Below are 23,298 nucleotides of genomic sequence, written 5' to 3'. Positions count from 1 at the left end.
AATTTATGGATTTTTTAAATTTAGGATTTCAAATTTCTAACAATAAATTATCCGAATTTATTTGGATCATTTTAAATTCAAAGCATTTGAGATCCTTCAAATCTATTTCTGATTTATATTTTTCTGAATACTGATGGATTTTAAATTCTTTTGATACGAAGTTATTTGAATTTTTTTTTTCCAAATTCTTCTCCCAAATTCAAATTCATAAATATTAACGTAACCAAAAGTTACATTTCTATTAAAAAGAAAGTGAAATTGATTTACGAAAGTATTTCAAATAATTTATATTAAAAGTCTTTAAAATCCATCAGTATTTTATAAAAATATAATTCAAAATAAAGAAGTAAATATTTAAAATTATTCAAATAAATAAAAAAATATTATTAAAAATCTGAAATCTCTTATCTCAGTCAATCATACTCCAATGAAATTGATGAGTCAATCCACCTACACGTCTTTTTTTTTATTTATATTATTTAATAAAAATATAGAATATGCACACAAACACGGATATAATATACGTCAGGCCGCTAGTTCTATATTAATTATTTCATATCATAAAAAATATATAATATTAAAATATAGGAATAATTACACGTAAATTTTTTATGATTTGAAAAATTATACTTAATATTTTTTATGTTTCTTTCTATTCAATAAATAGATCGTCGTTGATCAAAATTTATGAAATTTATTAATATTCGCAAAGCAATTGAATGAAATTCAATATCTACTATCGATTAATTTATTACTAACTTATTACAGATCAAAAAAAAAAAATTTGACCGAATTTCAATGTTTTTTTTTGGCAGATCATACGGAAAATTATTTTTTATCTTAATATCAGTAAATTTAATAAATTTTAACTTACTAATTAATTTATTTATTAAATGAAAATAAACATAAGAGGTACAAAATATAATTTTTTAAACTACAAAATTTACATATAAAATTAAAAAAATGATAGTGTAATTATCCCTAAAATCTATGACGATGAATAGTTGACCAATAGGTTATTGAAGTTTGCAAGAGACAAACTAACACTGTTTTTAATTTTTCTATTCAATTAGAAGTTGACCAAAATAATTCGTACAAATATATATATATATATATGTATTCATATTTTTATTGATCAATCAATTATGATTTTCAATATACCAAAAATTAATAATCTTAATTTTATACCGGGCCCCACAGCAAATGTCAAAGAAATCTTCAACGTCAATTTCTCCCTTACTAATCCACGTATCATGTCAGATTCAGTACACCTTCCATATATGGCATACATAGTTAATGGTAGTTTATCCTGTCGCAGTTTCTTCAAAATCGCTCCATGACATCTCATGGGACCCAAAGATATAAGCTGACAAACATCCACTATGTTTGGTTTCATTTTTTATTTATTTTGGTGTGTTTTGTGGAGATAGAGAGAAACAAAGATAAATAAGTATGTGTTAAAAATAGTATTTATGTTTGAATTTATTTTTGTAGATAATATAAAATAAGTATGATATGTTCGATGAATTTAGTGGGAGACAAAAACTATTGTTCATTGTCAAATCATGTCTCTTATATATATATTTATAGGGTGAATAGCAATTTATCCCCCTATGATATTGAAAATGAGCACATTACCACCCTATGAAAAAAAATATAGCAACTTACCCTCGGAGGTAAATTGTTTCATTTTAAAACTCATAGAGAGGTAAATTGTTGTATTTTAAAAAATACAGGAGGTAAATCACTATTTATTTTTTCATAAGGGAATTTGCTCATTTGCAATATCACAAGGGGATTGCTTGTATTTTTACGTATATTAATATATATATAAGTATGTATATAATTTTTTGACTTGTTTGGTCGATAATTAATGTAGACTTATTTAGACAAAAAATAAATAAGACATTATTTCAAAACACCACCAAACACTATGATGATATCTCAATCCTAATACATAGTTAATTGATATTTTATACTGTCACAATATCTTCAAAATCGCTCCATGATATCTTGTGGGATCCAAAGGGATAAGCTGACAAACATCATATCTTATTGACGACAATCCATGTGATGTTTCGTAGATTGAAATTGTCGTGAATTATATAATTATTGTCTTTATGATAATATTAAAAAGAAAACACAAGTTTTGATTTTACAGAATATTTTGGATTTGAATTCTCTATATGTTGATTTTTTTTATTTTCACAATAAATTATATCGAATATTCTCGAGAGTATGTTTAATATACATACACACACAAAAATATTCTTTAAAAAATTATAGGTACGTATTTTAAAATTATAGTTATAATTATAAGTACATTTCTGATTCAGTAGTAAAAAGTTAAACAAACACCTTATGAGGGAGTATATCTGTAATTTCACAAAAAATAGAGGTGTTCAGAAATAAGCTGAACCTAAGAGATTTCGGTACAATTTATATTTTTATAATAATTGATATCAAGAAAATTAAAGCAGAAATAGACCATCACAATAATGTAATAAAAACAACAAATAAATTAAAAGAATTACTCATAAGATAGAAAGAAAAATCTTAATTCTGATAAAAAAAAATTAATTTCTCATAAGATGAACAAAAATATTATATAATTGATATAAAAAAATATTTTGATTTTTTCAAATAAATAAGCAAAATATTAAACCTTTTATAAAAAACATTATTATATTTTGCTATTTTTAGATCTAAATTTATTAAAATAACATTATTAATGCATTTCATTTTCTCACGACTAAATTTGGCATTGCAATTAAAGAAATTAAATATTTACCTAATTATCTGTTAAGCAAAGACGGAAGAAAAGGCGCAACTCCAGAAAAAATTTGGGCTAAATTCCATTTTACCCCTGTATTTTTTTAAATAATTAAAAACCCCTCTTATATTTTATAAATTACTAAAAACCCCCTGTGTTTGAATAAACTCAGCAAAAAGAAAAAATCTCTTTGGTTAGAAACTAATAGAAGGTGGGGTGCAAGCGCTAAAGTGCGTTTGGGCTTCATTTTTTTATTTTGCTTATTTTTTACCTTTTTTTTTAATTTTAATTGACTAAAATTCCCCTAATTATATTTAAAATTACTATAATCAAATTGATTTTTTTAAAAATTTCTTTTTACATTTCATCTTTTCTAAAAATACAAATTCTTTTATTTTTGAACATAATGATATTAAATATTAAACAAAATTATAGTTAAATGTCTAATAATTAAGTTAATTAAAAAATAAAACTAACTATAATTAATAATTAAGTTGATTAAAATTAAGGCTAAAATGTATTTTTTTTGCCCCTTTCTCGTCGGAAACTTCTCTCTAAATTTTCTGCACCTTCAAGACGAGTTTTCGGCCACTAGTGGTACCATTCGGATCCTCTTTTCAAAAGTAACATTTTCATGCCCTCAATCTGAGTTTTCGTCAATGGGAGAGATTGTACTCAAGCCACAACTGTCGAACCTGTTTGCAGTCAATTCATCACCGTTCGGACGAATCTCGATTTTGATTAGATCGAACGATCAATATCTGATTAAAAAAGATCAAATGATCATTAAAATAAGAAATAATATATATTAAGTAAGGGTATAGTGATCATTCTATAAAAAAAAAAAATAACGCCATTAGTTATGTTTAACGGGGAGGGACGATTGAGCTACGTTTAAGAAATACTGGGGATTAGCCTCTTTTTAAAACAAAAAGAAATTTTTGACTGACTTTTTAAAACACGGGAATTTTATACATTACCAAATTGATAACCATAAAGCTTGTCCTGAAATATGTTCCGTAACATGATAAAATTGTGCATCATCTATAATTATACATTTAATTTATAATAAAATAATTACATCGCTCTCTTCTATAATTTTTGTTTAATTACACGTAAACCCTATATATTTTGAGAAATTATATCTAATTCTCTTGTCGTTTGTTTTCGTCCAATAAATCTCTTTATTAGTTAAAATTCGTCAAATTTGTTGCTATGAAACAAAATTCATATTTACCGTCCGATTGGCTTATTAAAAGTCAAATAAATTTTTATCTGACCAAATTATCTTTATATATTTTCACACACTAATACATCTAAAAATGTATATATTTACCCTTATAGAGTAGTTTTCTTTAATGCTTTACTTTTTATCCAATTACGATACATATATATTTTAAAAATTTTAAATTAATTATGCACGCATATTTGAATTTTCGCACACATTTGAGTGTGCCCGCGTATTAATTTTTTCTTACAGAACTGTCTCTTCAATAATAGACTAATAGTGTTGTATTATATATGGGGGCGCACAGCCTTGAAACTCACACACACCATCCTCCAATTATTGCTTGTGCGCAACTCTCACCATTACCTTATACATACACAGTTCATAAGTCGATGGATTTCAATTTATCTCCCCAACCTGCCGACACCACTGTCTATGAAGGCGACGCCGGCGGATACTACTCTTGGACAGGGGCCAAATCTCCCGCGATTCCCCAGGCCAAGGTCGCCGCCGGAAAACTGGTTTTGCGTCCGCGCGGCTTTGCTCTGCCGCACTACGCAGACACTTTTAAGATCGGTTATGTTGCCCAAGGTTTGTGCTGTCTACGCTTATACAATAATGGGTAGAAATACATTTTGTGCCGGTGATCTTTGAGAACTTACAGGTCCTTGAACTATTGCAATGCTTACAAGAACAAATCCCTGAACCACGTTCGGCCTTTGCATGCTAAAGAAATTCAAATATTTTTCTTGAAAATAATATCCATAGAAAAACGACGACGATTTTTGAATTAATTTCCACAAATTTTTGTCATTATTCAGTGTTTTAAGTTTAGTAATTACTAATTAGCTTAAAACAGGTACATGCATAGTAGGACTTGTCTTTCCAAATGACCCACAAGAGAAAGTCCTGATAATCAACAAAGGGGACGCCATTCCGGTGCAAATGGGGGCTATTTCCTGGTGGTTCAACGGTGGTGATTCCGATTTCACCATAATATTTTTAGGTGAGAGTAGCCAATCCTACAGTCCAGGCCAATTCGACTACTTTTTCCTGACAGGGCCCATCGGTGTTCTGGCAACATTTTCTCCTGAATTTATTACTAAAATATTTCACTTGAAAGAGTCGGAAACGGAGACGCTAGTACACAGCCAAGCTAATCCGTTGCTTGTCAAGCTTGATAAAGGAATAAATATGCCCAATCAATCCAATTGCGACACTAGAGAATATGTTTTCAATTTGGATGATTTAATTTCTTCTGGAGTCAATTATGCTGAAATAACTGCCGAAAATTTTCCTCTGCTTGAAAAAATTGGGCTTAGTGCTAGCCTGGTGAGGCTAGAATCTCACTCTATCCTAAACCCGTATTATAATGTGAACGGATCTCAAATCATTTATGTCCTAAAAGGCAGTGGTCGGGTTCAAATCATGGGCCTTAATGGTACCCGAGTCTTGGATGCCGACGTGCAAGAAGATCAGGCATTCGTGGTGCCAAAGTTCTTCGCAGCAACTCAATTAGCCGGTGAACATGGAATGGAATTCTTTTGTCTTTCCACGTCTTCAAGGTAAGTTCAGGATACATTTTTTATTTTTTCGCAATAAAAAATTTAAAGAACGAGCATAGAGTAATCTAAAATAAATGGTTTTGACCAATAAATAGTTGAAATAAAGGGTTTTGAGCACTCAATAATGGATTAAAACTGAAAATAATGATTGTTTGATACTTTTGGTTGCAGGCCGATAGTAGGGCAATTGGCTGGAAAAGAATCGGCTTGGAAAGCTTTATCGTCGCCCGTCCTCCAAGCTGCACTTAATGTATCTCAAGAATTCGTAGCATTTTTCAAATCGAAAATTAATTTATAAAACTGTTAGTTGTTACTTTTAAGAAATGCGCTTTATATTATTTGGATTGTACCTGTAATAAGGAGGTGGGCACCTCCCAAGTGTGTTTCTGGGGATGAAGTATTGTATTTTCTAATATGAATTCTACACAATAATTGTGTGTTTCTTATATTGTAACAAAAACATTGGTATTGATAGTATTCTTAAGTTTATTTATTTTATTTTTTAAAATATGACGTGTTGATTATGTATTTTATTATTATTTATAACGTAATTTTAAGTGTGAAAATTTATTTGTTATATGTACCAAAAATGATGTGCCACGATAGCTAGTATAAAAAATAACGAAACAACTTATATTAGTGAAAAATACATATAAAATTATAATTGTCTATAAATAAATTAAAAAAAATCACTAGAGATGTTTTAAGATGTTCACTTTTACCAATTTAATCATCAAAATCTTTACTACTTTGTATGTACTCTCAACCCATTATTCTTCTTGCAGATTATTTATACATTTGATTTCTATATTTAATAATTTACTCATATTTGAAAAATTATTAAGTTTTGTGAGGTTTTATTATAATATTATAGTCACGGCTTATTAAATAAAGGAATAATTACATCTATACTCTTAATCTATGATTTATGTATATAAATTATTATTATATTTTAAAAAATTATATATATACCCATTATAAATGTGAACATCATTTATATAAATCATCTATAGTTTTTGAAAAATTACACACACTTTACAAAAACGTCAATAGCATTACTTGTTAGGGGTGATTTTTGTAATTATATAAAAGATAAGGGTAATGATAATTTATGTAAATAAATTATAAATTAGGGGTGTAAATATAAATATTCCTTAAATAAATAATTATTATTGTTCAATAATCAATATTATTTTAAATGGGCTTTATCAATAATTGCAGTATTCAGCCACTGGGCCTTGCAACCTATATCGACCCGTTAAATAATCGGGCCAACCCGATCCAATTGAGATGTCCGGACTTGTTGGGAAATTGAATGGATTTACATCCCCACTGCAGGCGGGAAAATTTCCACCCCTCACCCCCACTGCAGGCACATAGCACACTCTCTGTAATCAGCTGTGCGTCCATATCGCAAACACTTTGTGGGCAGAAAGCTTTGTCTCAATCCTCATCAGAAGTAGGTCGGCTCAGAGATGTCGAAGTTTGAGTACCCGAGACTTCCTCGGCACGAGATCCTTGCTGCGCTGGCGGACTCCCAAATCGCCACCCTGTCGGAGGCGGATCTCCTCCGCCCAGACCCAGACCTTATCTTCAACCTCTACACCCAAATTTTCCTCCTCATAGACACACTTCAGTGAGAAAACACTAACCCTAAATCTTAGTGGATTCTAGATTTTTCTTTTCTTCCTTCCCGATGCTTGTGTGCGTAGTTGTTGAATTCCATTTATAATGTCCATAAGTCTCCAGGGAGGACCAGGGGCAGATGGAGTTCGGGGCGCTGGAACTCCTTGAAAACCCGGATCATCACATGCACTCAGTTCAGGTCATGAATTTGTACAACAAAATCCGAGAGCTTGTCGCTGCCGTCAATTGCCCCAAGGCTTTCACTCCGAAAGACTTGATAAAGCCGGAGACTGAACGCACGGAACTCTTTCTCAGCGCCCTTCTCAATTTTTACATCTACAGGTTTTTTTTGCAAAAATACATGGTGGTTGCTTCTGGATTGTCTGGTGGGCAATAGAATGAAATTATATTCGATGAATAATTGTACTTTTATTTTGGTTTAGAGAGACAAAATTAGATCTATTGAAGCCTATTGGGGATGATTTGAATCTTTTTGAGGAGCGAGAACTAGCTGCTAAAGATAGAATGTCCCAGGTACTATTTTGAGTCTAAGGTTTTTGCTGATACTTATATGAGATGTTGATTGATGTATATACCTGTTTCTTAATTTTTCAACGTCAGTTGAATGCGGAGATAGCAGAGTGTGAAGAGTTGAGAGAGAGGGAGGTGCCGCTTGTCCAAGAAGTAAATTCAAAAGTCAAGGAACTTCATCAGACTGTTTCAGGTCTTAACAAGCATCAAATGACCTTGAAGACTTCAATTAAGCAATTGAAGGAGAAAGCTAAAGAAATGGATGAGAAGGTTCGGCTTGTGGCTTAATGTTTGTCTTCATTCAATATCTTGGATTCTTTAAGTGGATTCTTCTGTTTTATCTGTATGTTTATATTTGCCTACTACAATTTCCCTTGCAAGGTTCACAGCTTAATATAAGGCAAGCCATATTAGTTTATTCCGAAGATATGTCTTAAGTTTTACCTTTGTCAACATCAGTTGCCAAACTGGATTTGCATATGTTTGTGTTTCTAGTCGTAACTCTTCCTGATTCTTATGCATATCAGATATCTGAAGCAGAATTCGCGTTAGTCCAAAGTGTCCAAGAAAATGCCAATTTACGGTCCAAAATTGTCCAGTCACCAGACAAGCTTCAGGTAATGTGTATCTTAAATGCTGATATGCATCAATTTGCCTACTTGCTGTTGTGTCTTAAATGCATGAGTTTTCTGTGCCATGCCATGGTTCAATGGACCAATCACGTCAAAGCCAAAAAAGGATACAGGATTAGGCTACATAAAGTTATACTTTATAGGGAGTATCAGTGTATGCCCGAACTGATGGTGTCATATAGTTGATAAACATACCAGATCCACTGTTCAGGCATTAATAAGGAACCAAGGCGTCAATCATGTTGGGGGGGTTATCCATGCATTGCATCTTTACTGGGTTATACCATTGGTATGTGACTTTAATTTGCTGAAACCTGTTTATGTTGTATTTTTGTTGTGTCATTTCAAGGGTGAACTTATTTCATAGTACTTTGTTTCAACCGGTCTGTCTTCCTCTAGATACCATGTGTAATTCATCTAACCAAACCCGGTACTCAAGTCTGTCTTATCCTATAATTAAGCCTGATGTTTAGACTTTTTCTTTGTGTCTAACATTGTGTAGCATGCCTTACTCAATATATTCATAGCTGACTAAGATCCTTCTTAATAGGTTGGATTGAAGAAGTATTCCGCTGAAACCCTTATAGCCTAACTGTCTATTGTATCTGTTTTCTTGATTGTCCCAATTTTCTAAACTGTTATGACCAACTTTTACAGAGGGCTCTGGAGGAGAAAAAGTTGGTGCAAATTGAGACAAAGAATGCTGAAAGAGCTGCAGTACAAGCTTTCCAGGATAAAACCACCATACTTGAGGCATATGCTAAGGTGTTCTGTGTCTAGAACTAGTCACATTAAAATTTGACCTTCATAATCATCCATATTTTTGTTGACTGAATTGTATGCCATGGCCGTTTCTGTTACTATTTAAATTCACTCCAGGAGTTGCATTTACGAACTCATTGTAAACGCATTTATGTACTTATTTTGACTCTTTGATGATATTCAATGAGCTTACTGAGATTTTCTTTTTGGCCCTCAGGCTTGCAAGAAAATGTCTAAACACTTCGCTCAGATGCAAGCAGTACAAGAGCAGGTTTGTCAATATCGAATGCACATTAGTTATGCTTCATGACCTTGTTCTCCTTTACTATTTTATGGTGATATAAACCTTTAGTGGAATGGGTCAAACTGCAAAGGTGCATCTTTTATATCTCTTTTTGGGGATTCGTTGTGTTTTTAATTTCGCCGAAATCTGGTCATTCTTTCTTCCCTTTATTTTCTTTTGGTTGTCAAATCTGCATCGAAGTGGAAAAGTAACATCAATAAACGTGACCTCTAGGATAGTCCATGTGGCTAATGCAAGCACTTGTTTTCATGTCTGATTCTTTGATTTGCTGTTCATTACTGCCAAGTGCCAACAGGTAAATTCTGCGAAGTCAGTTGATAAAGATGTTAAAGTCCTCAAAAGCAAACTCAGTGATGAAGGAGTTTTGATTAAGTCACTCGAAGCAAAAGTTGTGGAGCTACAATCAATAGGTACCCATAGTTTAATCTCCTTTGAATTACTATTCTTTCTACTTTGCTCTTGCTCTTAAGTTCAATATAATCTGCAGCGGACCAGTTAAAAGAGTTTAGAAGACAGTTGGAGAAAGAGACAGCTCTCAAGCATGAGGAGGTGACCAAAGAGTTAAATAATGTAAAATTAGAAGTGGGATCAAAGAGGAAGGCGTTAGAAGTGAGGCATAGACAGGTGGAATCTGTGGTTTCAGAGGTATGTACATATCTCAATTTTCTAAGGTTACTTTATTGAACTAATTGTCTGATTTTACATTTATATGCATGTAACGTTTTACAGGCGGATGCTATAATTTCAAAGAAAAATATTGTAAAGGAGGAGGGAGAAGCCACAATGCAAGAATTAGGCAGTAAATGTGAAGAAATTGTGGCTGAGGTACACCTTTTCATGTTTATAGTTTCTTTTGTTATTTTTTTCTGTTTCTTTATTAATTAGATTTTCTGTTCTTCTTACAATTTTCTTAATTCCGTCGCCATAATCTCGATCAATTTACTTCTACAACTCTTAATAAAATTAGTTAATTCACAAGCCATTGAGCAATTAAACCTACTCAAATTGTTCTGATAATTATAAATTGTGTGTGCAGTTCAATAACTACTCAAAATTGATAAGCAATTCGGTGGCGGAGACCGAGGCAGACTAAAAAGTTATTCATGGAAGGAACTGAATGTATGAATTCTGCCCTTGAGCTGTGTGCTTTGTCCTGCTGAAGCATGGAAATTGTTAAATATCTGTCACAGTTTTATCTCTTATGAAACTGAATGCCTGAAGAATCTTGTATTTATATGAGAAACTGATGGAACGAAATCTTGTATGTCTACTCTCCTTTCCCGTATAGGAAGGTTTCTTTTACTCTTAACTAATCCTAGTTGATGCTATTTCACTGAGTCGAGTTTCTGAATTTGAATCTCATCAAATTGAGTAGAGCAGTAATAATTGCATTGTATCAATTAATAAATGCAATTATGATTTATAATATCATTCATCTCTTCTTTGAAGTAAGTATGATGATGTGTGGTCTTTTTTATTTCTTGTGAAAAATTATGGGTAGCTTGGCTTGTAAAAGATGTGTAATAAATGCAAGCAATGAGAGGAAGGAATGTGGCATTGAATGAGATTTTAGGTTGCGTCAATTCAGAACTATCTCTTCCCGCAATTATTAAATCTTAGGAAACAGCAGCCCAACCCCCTTCCTCACTCACTAAATCAATTCTTTGCTCAACTAATTGCCAAAAAGCCATAGCTGATTCTTTTGTGGCCATTCTTCATCATGCACACACCACTGTTTTCCATTTACCATTACACATCTACATGATCTATCTATCTATCTATATATATATTGCACTAATCACAACACATAGTCACTAGACCTTTCTATACTGTCGTATAAGTTTGGTTGAAATTAAATTAATTATATGATAAATATAATATACTCATAATTTAATTTATGTATAATTTAAAAAAAATAATCAATTATACAAAATATATTGTATTTATTCTATAATTAATTGGAGTTGAGGAAACATATTTAGGTAATAATTTTCCCTCCCTGTGTTTTCAATTTCATTCCCACAAAACAAAGCCTTTAATTTCAACTTAAGAAAGTAGCATAAGTATGAAATAATGAAAAGCCAAGAACTCATAAAGCAACTCCACCATATCAAAAAAAGAACTCCACTCTTCACTCCCTCTTCCCCCTCCTTTCACACTCCACCACTCTTCACAATGCCAACAGGGCGCCGCCGCCTCCTTATGTTCCTTTCTCTCTCACTCTCGGCGCTCCTCGTCCGCTCCCACTACTTCCCCTCTACTCCCTCTGCTGCTCAGTCCGACTGGAAGTCCGCCCGCGCTACCTACTATGCTGCCGCCGACCCCATCGACGCTGTTGGCGGCGCTTGCGGCTACGGAGACTTGGAAAAGAACGGATACGGCAAGGCCACCGCTGCTCTCAGCACCGTCCTCTTCGAGAAGGGCCAGATCTGCGGCGCCTGTTTTGAAATCCGCTGCGTGGAGGACCTCCGATGGTGCATCCCCGGCACTTCCATCATCGTCACCACTTCCATCACGGTCACCGCCACCAATTTCTGCGCCCCCAACTACGGGTTCGAGGCCGACGGCGGCGGCCGGTGCAACCCCCCGAACTCGCATTTCGTGCTCCCCATAGAGTCGTTTGAGAAGATCGCTATTTGGAAGGCGTCTAATATGCCTGTGCAGTACCGAAGAATCAGGTGTAGGAAGGAGGGAGGAGTGCGATTCACCATCGGCGGCGCTGGAATATTCCTGTCGGTGCTGATAAGCAACGTCGCCGGCGCCGGAGATGTAGCGGCGGTGAAAATCAAGGGATCTCGTACGGGGTGGCTTCCGATGGGGAGAAATTGGGGGCAAAACTGGCACATAAACGCGGATTTAAAGAACCAACCGCTGTCGTTTGAAATTACGAGCAGCGATGGAGTTACACTAACATCATACAATGTAGCCCCCAAAAACTGGGAATTCGGGCAAACATTCGAAGGTAAGCAGTTCGAATCGTAGGAGTTTGATGAGGTTGGTTGTGTCTAGTGTAGGGGCCTAGGCTCAAGTCTTGGCCTAATTTTTCTTGTACTGCATATTGTAGTGTCTTACTCTAATTTTCTGACACGTCCAAGAAAACCACCTGAGAAAGAACATTTGATCATCATCTCCACATGTGCACTTTTTGCAGCGTAAAACCTCAATCTATCAGAAGAGTATATGTTGCATCTTACCAAATATTTCATTACTCCATGGGAGCTGCAAATGTTTAAATTTGAGTTGGCGTCATGTATTGTATTTTTGTCTTTATACACACATTACTCGAGTAAAATACTTAATATTTAAATATACAAGCGATTGTCGTTTTTAACTTGGTAATATTTGAGAATAATTGCGCTTTGATTAGGCCAAATATTTCCCTTGATTGGTGGTTAAATTCGATGATTTCATGTACTGATTGTGTAGAAAATTGTAACACGATATCAAGTGTGCTTCAATCACTCAAGAAATGTACATGTATCCATGATGATTGATGATTTACCATCTTTTGTTGTATGAATACGGAGATACGAATGTACCTCAAACTATTGTTATTATAATTATAATTTTAATTTTTCAAACATATAATAAAATTAACACTACAATAAAAATACATAATCACTCAACTCTTAATTGCAATTTCTTGGACGTTCATAATTTAGCAATCAAATTGGTTATTTAGCATCATCATCTTTTCTCCCTTGTATCAAGGTTTTGGATTCAGTACCAATTCTTATTGTTAGAGGGGGTTCCTTTGCTAAAATCCAACCTAATCAAATTAAAATTTTCTTATATTGAAATTGGTTAAATACCGAATCGATTCCATAAATATTCAATAAAATTCAGTTGCACTTAATTTTTCACCGAGTTAATGATTTTTTTTATTAAAAAATCCTACATATTTATATTACAGATAATATTTTAATATATATTTATTATGGTTATGCATATTAATATTATATATTTATAATATTTGTAGGTATAATATTTATTGTATTTGTATATAATATATAATATAAAGAAAAACTAATATTCGGTACAATATGGTATATTGGTATCAAATATCAATATCTAGCAAGTACCAAAATTTATCAAAATTGGTTAATGAATATTGAATATTGGTATCAAATATTTTGATATTCCTTATATTTGGTTAAATTCAACATGATCAATTTATCGAATTGTATACACTCCTATAGAGTGCTACAAAAGAAAAGGAAAAAAATAATCATACTTTAATTAACTTAATTGTTTGACAATACTTAACTTGATGATATTACAAATCTTTTTGAAACATAACTGATAATAATTCATTTATATATATATGTTTTCTGGTGATTGAATAATGTTCATAGTATAACGAATATTAAAAATTTAAATTTTCATTAATGATCAGATGTCAAAAGTTCATTTTAAGGAGTTAGTTAATATTAAACGTTTAATATTATTAATTATAAAAAATAGGCTAATCCTTTCCCATTGAGAAAAATAATTTAAAATAAAATAGATTAATACTTTAGAATGGGAAAATAAACAACGAAAGAGTCGCTATTTACTAACAACACTTTATATCGCATTCCTATTCTTCCCGCCATCTTCTTCAAACGCATCCCCGTCCATCCTCCTCCGCCGCCGACGCCGCCAGCCTTTCTCCGGGACACACGCTGGCCTCCGATTTCTCCATGAAATGGGACCTCCAATCTTCTCCAAAACCAACAATGAGTACCCTCCTAGAACCCTTCCTCAGATCGTCTCAAGTCCCAATTCAGCCCTCCTCCTACGCCGCCGTTTTCCAGGCATTCACGGGGAAGAGCCTCCTCAAACAAGGACAGCAGCTGCACTCACACTTGCTGCTCCGCGGACTGCGCGGGACCTCCTTCCTCGCAGCCAAAATGGTCGCCATGTACGCCAGCTCCGGTGACATTACCTCCGCGTCCCGCATTTTCCACTCCACTCCAAATCCATCTCCCCTTTTGTTCAATTCTATCATTCGTGCGTTCAGCTTGTACAGATATTCTGAGGAGACGCTGCAGGTTTACGTGCGAATGTGTACTTTGGGTTTTCGCGGGGATTATTTCACGTACCCGTTTGTTTTGAAGTCTGTTGCAGACTTGTGCTTTGTTCGCTTTGGGAAGTGTACTCATGGGTTGTCCATGAAACATGGGCTGGCTTTTGATATGTATGTGGGAACTTCGTTGATCGATATGTATGTAAAATGTGGTGAATGCGGTGATGCGCGTAGACTTTTTGATGAAATGCCTGTCAGGGATGTGGCGTCTTGGAATGCGTTGATTTCAGGTTACATGAGAGATGGTGCCGTTGATTTAGCCAAAGAGTTATTTGATAAAATGCCCTTGAAGAATATTGTGTCCTGGACGAGTATGATTTCAGGGTACACTCAGAATGGGCTGGCGAGTGAGGCTTTGGAATTGTTTGATGAGATGTTGAAGGAAGACTCAGAAGTGAAGCCCAATTGGGTGACGATTATGAGCGTCTTGCCGGCATGTGGGCATTCTTCAGCACTAGAGCGGGGTAGGAGAATTCATGGTTTTGCTCAAGAAAAAGGTTTGGACTCTCATCCTTCGGTACAAACTGCGTTTGTTGGGATGTATGCTAAATGCGGTAGTCTAGTCGATGCTCGTTGGTGCTTTGATAGAATAAAACCAAACTTGAGGAACTTGGTTGCTTGGAATACAATGATTACTGCGTATGCTTCTCATGGTCTTGGTATGGAGGCAGTTCGGACGTTTGAGCAAATGATTCAAGCTGGGGTTCATCCCGATGGCATTACATTTACAGGATTGTTATCAGGATGTAATCATTCTGGACTTGTCGATATCGGATTAAGATACTTCGAGTCTATGAGTTCAGTATATTCTGTGGAGAAAAAGCATGAGCATTATGCTTGTGTTGTCGACCTTTTGGGCCGTGCTGGGAGATTGGTGGAAGCCTACGAGCTTATCTCTCAAATGCCAATGCAAGCTGGGGCAAGTGCTTGGGGTTCTTTACTGGCTGCCGGTAGATGTCATCGCAATCTAGAGATAGCAGAACTAGCAGCTAAAAAATTATTCATTTTAGAACCCGAGAATAGTGGGAACTATGTTATACTCTCGAATATGTATGCTGAAGCTGGCATGTGGGAGGAAGTGAATCATTTGAGAGCTCTATTGAAATCACAGAATGTGAAGAAGAATCCTGGATGTAGTTGGATTGAAATTAAAGGTAAAGCCCATCTATTCCTTGGGGGAGATGCATCTCATCCCCAAACAAAGCAAATTTACTTGCTCCTGGAGGAACTTCCCGAGAAGATGAAGGCAGCTGGTTATGTACCAGATACTAGCTTTGCGTTGCACGATGTGAGTGAAGAGGAAAAAGAATATTCTCTAACAACACACAGCGAAAAGCTGGCAATTGCTTTTGGGCTCCTTAACACAAGTCCTGGCACAGTTCTCCGAGTTACCAAGAACCTTAGAATCTGTGGAGACTGCCACACAGCAATCAAATTCATTTCTAAGATATATGACCGGGAGATTGTTGTGAGGGATGTAAATCGCTTTCATCATTTTAAAGAGGGGTCTTGCTCCTGCGGAGACTACTGGTGAAAAAAGGAGGACCCGTAATTTATCATCTAATATTCACCTCCACAGATTTGTTGCATTAATTCTCTGCACCAGTGCACAAAGGTTACAGCTTGATTTATGAAGAACTTTCAGCATGAGAAAGCAACATATAAGGATTGGCTTCCTCCTCCATTCAAGGATTTCACCTTCTACTTGAAGTCATATCAATTGACACTCACCAACTGTAATGTGATCGTAGCTTGAAGTAAACAACATTGATTGGAGAAGTAGCTTATTCCATGGATGCACAGGGAGCAGATCTCCATGTCTGCAGGATTCATGCTGAAATACCCCCTAGTGGATTGGAAAAGAAAGAGACTTGCATGCTAGAAGCATACAGGGAAACTAAGTTCATGATTGCAAAAGCAAACGAGGATCAAGTTGCTCATTTAAGCTCCAATAGACTTAAAGTTAGCTTGCATTTGAGGTGAGTTACCAGTCCCACTAAAATCAAAATTGAACTCAGTTTTTTGCCATTGCACCACTTTACCAGACCTGCATTTTGGCGGTAAGACAAAATGTGCATGTTTTCTCACTGACACAACTACTTACTATGACATCTTTGATTGTGTTCAATGTTGAAGTTAATAAATATAACATATGTAGGATTTTTGGAAAGACAGTTTGTTGCTGAGAATATGTTGCTTCCACTGTAATGTGAGATATGTCTTCCTATAAAGATCTTATTTTGAAGCTATACATAATAGTGATTGTATTCATAAAATTTTAAATTTATTTAACATGGAATATAAATAAAATAAAAGTATCAAATTGCGTTTTTAGATTTTATAAATTAACCAAACCATGATTTTTATCTTTATATCCAACAAAATTCATTCAACCTTTTTTTCTTTTTAGTATACGATTCGTCACATCATTGAATGCATTCAAATTCAATACTATTAAATAGATCAATAAATGAAAAACTCTCATTGGTGATTGTCCCAAATAGTAGGCATAAATTCATATTTGTGGGGTTCAAATTCATAATTTTTTTTCATTATAAAGCCTCAACCTTATCAATGAAGCAAACTCTCGTTGGGGATTCATTCAATCTTTCAATTCCATAAATTTACATATGTAAAGCAAATTATAAAAACAAAAAAAAAAAAAAATCAAGAACTAGACATGAAACCATGCCAGCACCAAAATCAAATAAAACATAGAGGTTTTTTCTTCAAACTTGTAATCCATCATACATATACTATCCTCCCACAATTCCCACAAATCCCACAAAACAAAATTGGTAAAATATTGCAATAAATGTGTATTAGTTGGGAGGGGCACAATAGAGTTGACAGAGACAAACATCCTTGGACTTCGGAGAACATCCAGACAAAATAATACAATTCTCCCCCGAACTTATCTTTACAAAAATCTTTGCATTTGTTGGTTTCACATCCTGGAAAGTTGACTCTCCTCTCACACATATGTGGCGTCTCTGATTCCATACCTGACAACAATTTACTTGTCAGAAATCCATACATATAATTTTATAATTCATTTTCATTAAATTGATCAAATATACAACACAAATAAGTTTGAATAGCAATCATTAGTTAGTTTCAATAATAATAATAATAGATAGAAGATATAAAGGGGTGGGGTGATAAGGAAAAGATGGAAGAGCATAGGGACCAGGTAGAGTTGAGGTTAGGATGATAGTGCAGCAGCATATCAACATTGTTGCTACTTTCATCCTCTTCTTTCTATTTTATGAGAAATAAAATATGATTTTATTATTATCATTTGAACTTCATTATATGTATATATATATATATATATATAGGTAGATGATGAGAGGAGTAGTGATTGGTGCTGATGAGGCAATTAATGTGGAAATTTGCATTGTGTGAGAAGTAGTAATTAAAGAGGGTGGAGAATGTAGCTACCAAAATTTATTACATTTATAATCTTTTCATTTTAGGGAAATTTGCACTCATACTTTAAAAGGTCATCTAATCACAGTAAAAGATTATAATAAATTTTATAAATAATTATATTATGGGGGGAAAAATAAGAAAAGATTGATTGGGGTGAGAGAGGCTCGAACTCTCGACCTCAGGATCACTCAACAAGCTATGAGACCTACGCGCTAGCCAACTGCGCCACCACCCCTTTTGTTTCCTGACTTCCGCGGGAAGTTTTTATACACTAATGAAATATTCTCAATCCAAAAATGTAACTTGAAAAGTATGAAGAATGATTTCCAAAGTTCATTTGCCATAATTATGAAGAGGGGAATGTACGTATAGTAAGATTAAGCAGGCCTGAAAAATATGATAAGTATTAATAATTGAAACACACTTGATGCATGTACATAATTTATAAAAGTATTTTGGTATTTTTATCAACTATGCTAGTTACTATATGATCTCACCTTAATAATAGGATGGATAAACCTTAGTTCTATCTAATTCCCTTTAGGGAAAAAGAATCTTAGTTTTATCTATTCATTAAGGGGGGACGAAAAATAATTTATATGAAAAAATTTAAAAAATACAATAATTCAGATGGCATGTATAATTTACCATAAAACGAAAACAGTCGAAAATTGTCTCAAATATGTATTACAGAAGTAGTTTTTGGTGTCCTCTTGTTTGTCTGAATGAAAAGCAGATCATGGGCACTTCTGACTGTTGAGCTTGGAGATGTTCCTACAGCAATGATAATGCCTCCTGCTGCTGCTATTCTTCCACAGGGTCAGCTTGCTTTCTGAAGATGAAGATGGCTTATTTGTGTTTGATGATGGATAGACAAAAGTCGCATTTTAGAAATACATTTTGTATTCTGTTTTGCTGCTCTATTGTTGTATATCTGATGTGGCGTACTCATTGGTCCATGTCATGGGTGAGGTGGTTAGTTAGTTACTGGTAGTTTTTGGGTTAGTTGGCTTGTTTGTATTTAAGCATGGGTTCGAACTCCAGCCGTTATCTTCTTCTCCAATTTTTGAATACTGAACCAGATTTCCTAGGTTCTTCCATCCCCTGTTTTATGGCTGTATCAACTTTGATGTTTTGTGCCAAATTCAACACTGACTCACTGGGTTCCCAGTGACCAGCGCCCTTGATCAAAAAAACTCACGTTCACAATTCCATGTCAAGGCAGTGTTTATTCATCAGAGTATTTGATACATTTACCTTACGACCAGTATAGAAGTTGATCTGTACAATACTACTCGAAGTGTTGTGGCTGCTTCTACATGTTATCCTCTACAGAAAGAGCAAGGTATTACATATTATCTTGATTCCTCCTCCACGGGAACAACAGAATATGTACATGATATATTTTCTATATTCGTGCCATTTTCTTTGACCTTGCTCCATGATATTCTCCACATCTGTAGTAAACTGAGCCTGAAGTCAAAAGTTTAAAATGAACTCATTAATGTGCAACAATAAACCAGCAAAAGAACGTCTGCGAGTTATTTAGCAATAATCAGAACTTTTTGAATTGTAAAAAACTATGACAAACACAACTGTTGGACAGGGCAGTTTCTAACTTGAAACTTGAGCAACTTAAAGCAAAGTTTCAAGCTATATCATATGGGTTGCAGTTGGTAGATAATCTTGATGTGGTTTTCAAGTGTCTCTCTGTCGCTGGGGCTCAAATCTCAATTATTGTGGAAATGAGCTCGCCCGTGTGTGCTTTTTTGTTTGTTTGAAAAGGATTAAACGTTTCGTTTTCTTCCTTTTCTTTTAAATTTTTTGTAAATTACAATTTACAACAACTTTCCTAAGGTTTGACATAGTTACAAATACCCCTAATTGTTTAAAAAATTACAGATATCCCCGTAATTTTAACGGCCGTGTAACAATTAGCCCAATCCGTTAAGTTTTCATTCATTTTTTGTGGTGATTCAACCAAAATGCCGTTGTGGATTAAAAATTATAATTTTATTTATTTTTTAAAATTTTCTAATATTTTTTATGGACTAAGTGAATAATTTTTTTATTAATTTTTAAAATTTCTCCATCCACCCTGTTTGATTTTTTTATAAAATTTTTAATTTTAAAAAAATACTGTAAGGGCAAAGTTGACAATTTCATACCTCCATCCAAGAATTACATCATACCTCCATCTAATAATTACATAATTTTATCAAAAATTATGGGTATTTATAATATTTCAAACAATGTGATATTCGTACTTATGCCAAATCTTAAACTTTTATATAGAAAATGCTCCCTTGAGGTACCGTAGAAATATAGATTGCATGCTCAGATAAAGAAGATCATCAATAATTTCCTCATACAGCTATTTCATAGAAATAGCCAGCTGAAAGCAATGCATCACACATATTATAAGATGCACAAAATAAGAGCATCAACAGAAGAAAACCATACCTTTCTTCTGCAACCTCCCTCTTTGCAAGCATAAGTGTTAAGAAGACGGGGACCATAGCAGCGCATAAATGCTTGAGCGTGTGCCCACTCACAATATGATAAGTCAAACTATAAATAGGTTTGTCAGCTGCTTCTTCAATCTTAGCTAGGAGATAGAACCCTGTAAATATAAACAAACATTTACTCAATCATAACAGAAACTCATAGCAGGACTGCAGCAATAAACAATGCATACCTGCTGCCCACAGCCAATATGTAGAATGTGTGTACATAGGAGGCAATAGTATAGCCATTACGGGGATTGCTATACATGGAACGAACTGAACCAAAGCATAAGGACGAAGGTCATCGAAAAACCTACAAAAGAAAAATTGTTAGCTAGGTTATCAAGCTGAAAAAGCAAGATGGACAGAATCTGTCAACACATCTGCTTTTGTAGTGGTGCAACCATTTTTAGTGACCTCCACATTTGCAAAATGTTGATATTATTGAAAGGCTTCATAACAGACACAAAGACTCTGGAGTCTATATAGTTTGTAAGATTTTATCCTGCTTGACCATTAACTTACACCTTTTCTGTAAAAATACAAGAATATATATAAATTGCCAGATTCAGGGAAATTGGCGACTGCAACATTGTTTTACTAATTAACATAAAACAGTATTATGTATCACTACAAACAAGAGTTTGCTTACCTCCAATATAAAATACTGACTGCACCTGCCAAGAGAAGGGGAATAATGGACAAGGTTCCTTTACGCTCATCTACCCTCTCAATAATAAAGATCGCGATGATTGAGGTAAATGCCACTGTCATCTATGATCATCATATTTCAAGTGTCAATAACTAACCTCGCTACCATATAAAAAATAATCAATCAAATAATTGAAATCAAACACCCCTGGGAAGCCATGCAGTTCAAAGTGCATGAAAGCTCACCGGCAAGCGGTCCCAGACAAGACGAGCATCATTAGGTTTAAGATGATAGTAAGAGGAACCAAAAGCAACTGCTGCAACACCAATGAAGAAAAATGTCCAACCGCAAAGCTCACCCTGCAAGCTTTTGATGCATACATATGAAGAGAAAATTATAACCCTAAGAAATTGCTGTGAAGGGCTATCAAAATTTTACTACTTCGCTATGATAAGGAAACAAAAATATAGCACCTTAGCTTAAAGTAGTTCTTGTAGTAGCAAAGTACAAGGCCTATTAGACCAACAATGAAGAATGGGAAGTTGGAAATCACATTCAATGTGTTTGGTATTCCTGCAATGATAAAATGACAAGCAAAAAATGAAGCAGCCCAGACTGGAAACTATGACTTTCTTGATAAAGTTATAACAATAACTATGACAATAACCACAAACAGCAGCAGCATTTCTAGCATTGGATCTCAAATTCATGGCCTTGCTTTAGAATCAATATTTAGCTCTGGCGTCATATTCATGACCAGTTTTGACACCCGAGATTTCTGAAGAAGGAGAATTCATATATATTTATTTACAAAAGAATTCACACTACCGTTCCCCCCCCCCCCCCCCCCAAAAAAAAAAAAAAAAGAAAGAAAACGACGTTTTTAAAACTGTGATCTGATAAATACAAGTCACCAAAAAAAAGAAGCCCCTGAAACAGTTAATCGAAAACATATCAAGTGACTAACTACTGAATACCAAACATACACATAAAAATGGATTCTATTCCTAGAAGTTGCAATTTCAGATAACGCAACCGTGAAAACTACTCACAGTCAACGAAAAACTAAAAATAAACATTAATAATTAACCAAAATACTTGACAAAAGAAAATGCAAAAATTACCAAAGAATTCACGTTGATCGGCAAAATCGTGGTATTCCTGAGACTGAGGAATTGCTGGAGTGACTAACATCAGTACTACGAAGCATACGATAGCAACGCCCCATGCCAACACCGTACGCTTCCTCATCTCCTCTGAGCTCTGAAGGTAGTGAAGAGAACTGGCGGCGGGAAACTGCGCGCAAAGATCGGGAAGATCAAAAAGCCGATCGCTGCAAATTGGTACCCAGATTTTTATCTTTCGTCTTCCCTTTTCCAAATCGGGAAGAGGAGAAGATACTCGCGTTCTCAACACGATTTCATGACTTAAAGTCGCGGATGACACGTCATGAAACTCGTGACTGAAGCGATAAAGGCTGATGTTTGAAGTCGCTCTCGTCAAAGTAGGAAAAAGAGAAAAACGCAGCCCAAAATAATAGAGAAATTGAGTGTAGTGGAATCTCCTTCTCCTCTTCCTAGGAATCATCATAATTAACTAGGGAAAAAGAAAATTTTGGTCCATTAACTTTGTCCAACCCCCACCCCCTAAAGTAGTAAAGAAGGACTCTTTGAGGTCACATTTTCTTTCTATCCGACAGGACAAACAAATAGGAAGGGTTAATTTGAGTACACTAACTTTCGTTGTATCACATTTTGATCAATAATTTACAGAAATGGGTCAATTAAAATCCTAATTTGTATTTAATTGACCTATTTCTGTAAATTATTGGTCAAAATGTGATAACAATAAAAGTTAGTGTACTAAAATTAATCACGGATAAATTTAATGGAACAAATTTTTTTTTTCCCTAATTAACTACCTCACACCACACTTCTGTGTCCTCTCCCAACTTCTTGCTCCAAATCCCATCCCATTCGATCCCTCTCCTCTCAAATCCTACTCTCCTTTTTTAAAATTATTATATATTAATATTTATATTTTTAATATATATATATATATAATTATTTATATACAAGATAATGCATTGCGCAAGATTATACATATTATATCTATAATTTGAGATGTAATATCGACTTTTTAATAAGATTCACATGAACGCACATTTCCATCTTTTCATAATTTTTGCCTAGATAATGATTATTATAGCGAGTTT

The 23,298-nt window shown here is 34.3% G+C and overlaps 5 protein-coding genes across 5 annotated transcripts; 4 read left to right on the top strand and 1 right to left on the bottom strand.

Moving 5' to 3' along the window:
* Positions 4,305-6,057, top strand: LOC105169425 (glutelin type-A 3). The gene is made up of 3 exons (XM_011089817.2): positions 4,305-4,592; positions 4,861-5,566; positions 5,738-6,057. The coding sequence occupies exons 1-3, from the start codon at positions 4,394-4,396 to the stop codon at positions 5,862-5,864; spliced, it is 1,032 nt and encodes a 343-aa protein (XP_011088119.1). The 5' UTR covers positions 4,305-4,393; the 3' UTR covers positions 5,865-6,057.
* LOC105169140 (probable kinetochore protein NUF2) lies at positions 6,895-10,723 on the top strand. The gene is made up of 11 exons (XM_011089443.2): positions 6,895-7,202; positions 7,316-7,534; positions 7,636-7,726; positions 7,814-7,993; positions 8,251-8,340; positions 9,013-9,120; positions 9,335-9,388; positions 9,717-9,831; positions 9,909-10,066; positions 10,151-10,246; positions 10,458-10,723. Exons 1-11 carry the CDS (start codon positions 7,042-7,044, stop codon positions 10,512-10,514), a joined length of 1,329 nt encoding a protein of 442 aa, XP_011087745.1. The 5' UTR covers positions 6,895-7,041; the 3' UTR covers positions 10,515-10,723.
* LOC105169139 (expansin-A13) lies at positions 11,485-12,730 on the top strand. Its single transcript, XM_011089442.2, has one exon. The coding sequence runs from the start codon at positions 11,495-11,497 to the stop codon at positions 12,401-12,403; it is 909 nt and encodes a 302-aa protein (XP_011087744.1). The 5' UTR covers positions 11,485-11,494; the 3' UTR covers positions 12,404-12,730.
* LOC105169137 (putative pentatricopeptide repeat-containing protein At3g49142) lies at positions 14,000-16,726 on the top strand. Its single transcript, XM_011089440.2, has one exon. The coding sequence runs from the start codon at positions 14,104-14,106 to the stop codon at positions 16,021-16,023; it is 1,920 nt and encodes a 639-aa protein (XP_011087742.1). The 5' UTR covers positions 14,000-14,103; the 3' UTR covers positions 16,024-16,726.
* On the bottom strand, positions 19,108-22,618 carry LOC105169136. Its single transcript, XM_011089439.2, has 7 exons — positions 22,208-22,618; positions 21,557-21,656; positions 21,329-21,449; positions 21,084-21,205; positions 20,623-20,744; positions 20,388-20,547; positions 19,108-19,397 (listed from the first exon to the last, which is right to left on the bottom strand). Exons 1-7 carry the CDS (start codon positions 22,332-22,334, stop codon positions 19,280-19,282), a joined length of 870 nt encoding a protein of 289 aa, XP_011087741.2. The 5' UTR covers positions 22,335-22,618; the 3' UTR covers positions 19,108-19,279.

This window comes from Sesamum indicum, linkage group LG8, assembly GCF_000512975.1.
Source record: "Sesamum indicum cultivar Zhongzhi No. 13 linkage group LG8, S_indicum_v1.0, whole genome shotgun sequence".
Classification (NCBI taxonomy): domain Eukaryota; kingdom Viridiplantae; phylum Streptophyta; class Magnoliopsida; order Lamiales; family Pedaliaceae; genus Sesamum; species Sesamum indicum.
This window is presented reverse-complemented; position numbering and strand designations above follow the sequence as displayed.

Bases quoted from the DNA above. Each gene is read 5' to 3' on its own strand.
- LOC105169425 (XM_011089817.2), top strand. From the start codon at position 4,394: ATGGATTTCAATTTATCTCCCCAACCTGCCGACACCACTGTCTATGAA. The intron at 4,593-4,860 runs GTTTGTGCTGTC...AGCTTAAAACAG, and splicing joins GATCGGTTATGTTGCCCAAG to GTACATGCATAGTAGGACTT. The intron at 5,567-5,737 runs GTAAGTTCAGGA...TTTTGGTTGCAG, and splicing joins TGTCTTTCCACGTCTTCAAG to GCCGATAGTAGGGCAATTGG.
- LOC105169140 (XM_011089443.2), top strand. From the start codon at position 7,042: ATGTCGAAGTTTGAGTACCCGAGACTTCCTCGGCACGAGATCCTTGCT. The intron at 7,203-7,315 runs GTGAGAAAACAC...ATAAGTCTCCAG, and splicing joins CTCCTCATAGACACACTTCA to GGAGGACCAGGGGCAGATGG. The intron at 9,389-9,716 runs GTTTGTCAATAT...AAGTGCCAACAG, and splicing joins TGCAAGCAGTACAAGAGCAG to GTAAATTCTGCGAAGTCAGT.
- LOC105169139 (XM_011089442.2), top strand. From the start codon at position 11,495: ATGAAAAGCCAAGAACTCATAAAGCAACTCCACCATATCAAAAAAAGA.
- LOC105169137 (XM_011089440.2), top strand. From the start codon at position 14,104: ATGAAATGGGACCTCCAATCTTCTCCAAAACCAACAATGAGTACCCTC.
- LOC105169136 (XM_011089439.2), bottom strand. From the start codon at position 22,334: ATGAGGAAGCGTACGGTGTTGGCATGGGGCGTTGCTATCGTATGCTTC. The intron at 20,548-20,622 runs GTATGCATTGTT...TTATATTTACAG, and splicing joins ATATTGGCTGTGGGCAGCAG to GGTTCTATCTCCTAGCTAAG. The intron at 19,398-20,387 runs GTATGGTTTTCT...TTTTGACTTCAG, and splicing joins AGGGAGGTTGCAGAAGAAAG to GCTCAGTTTACTACAGATGT.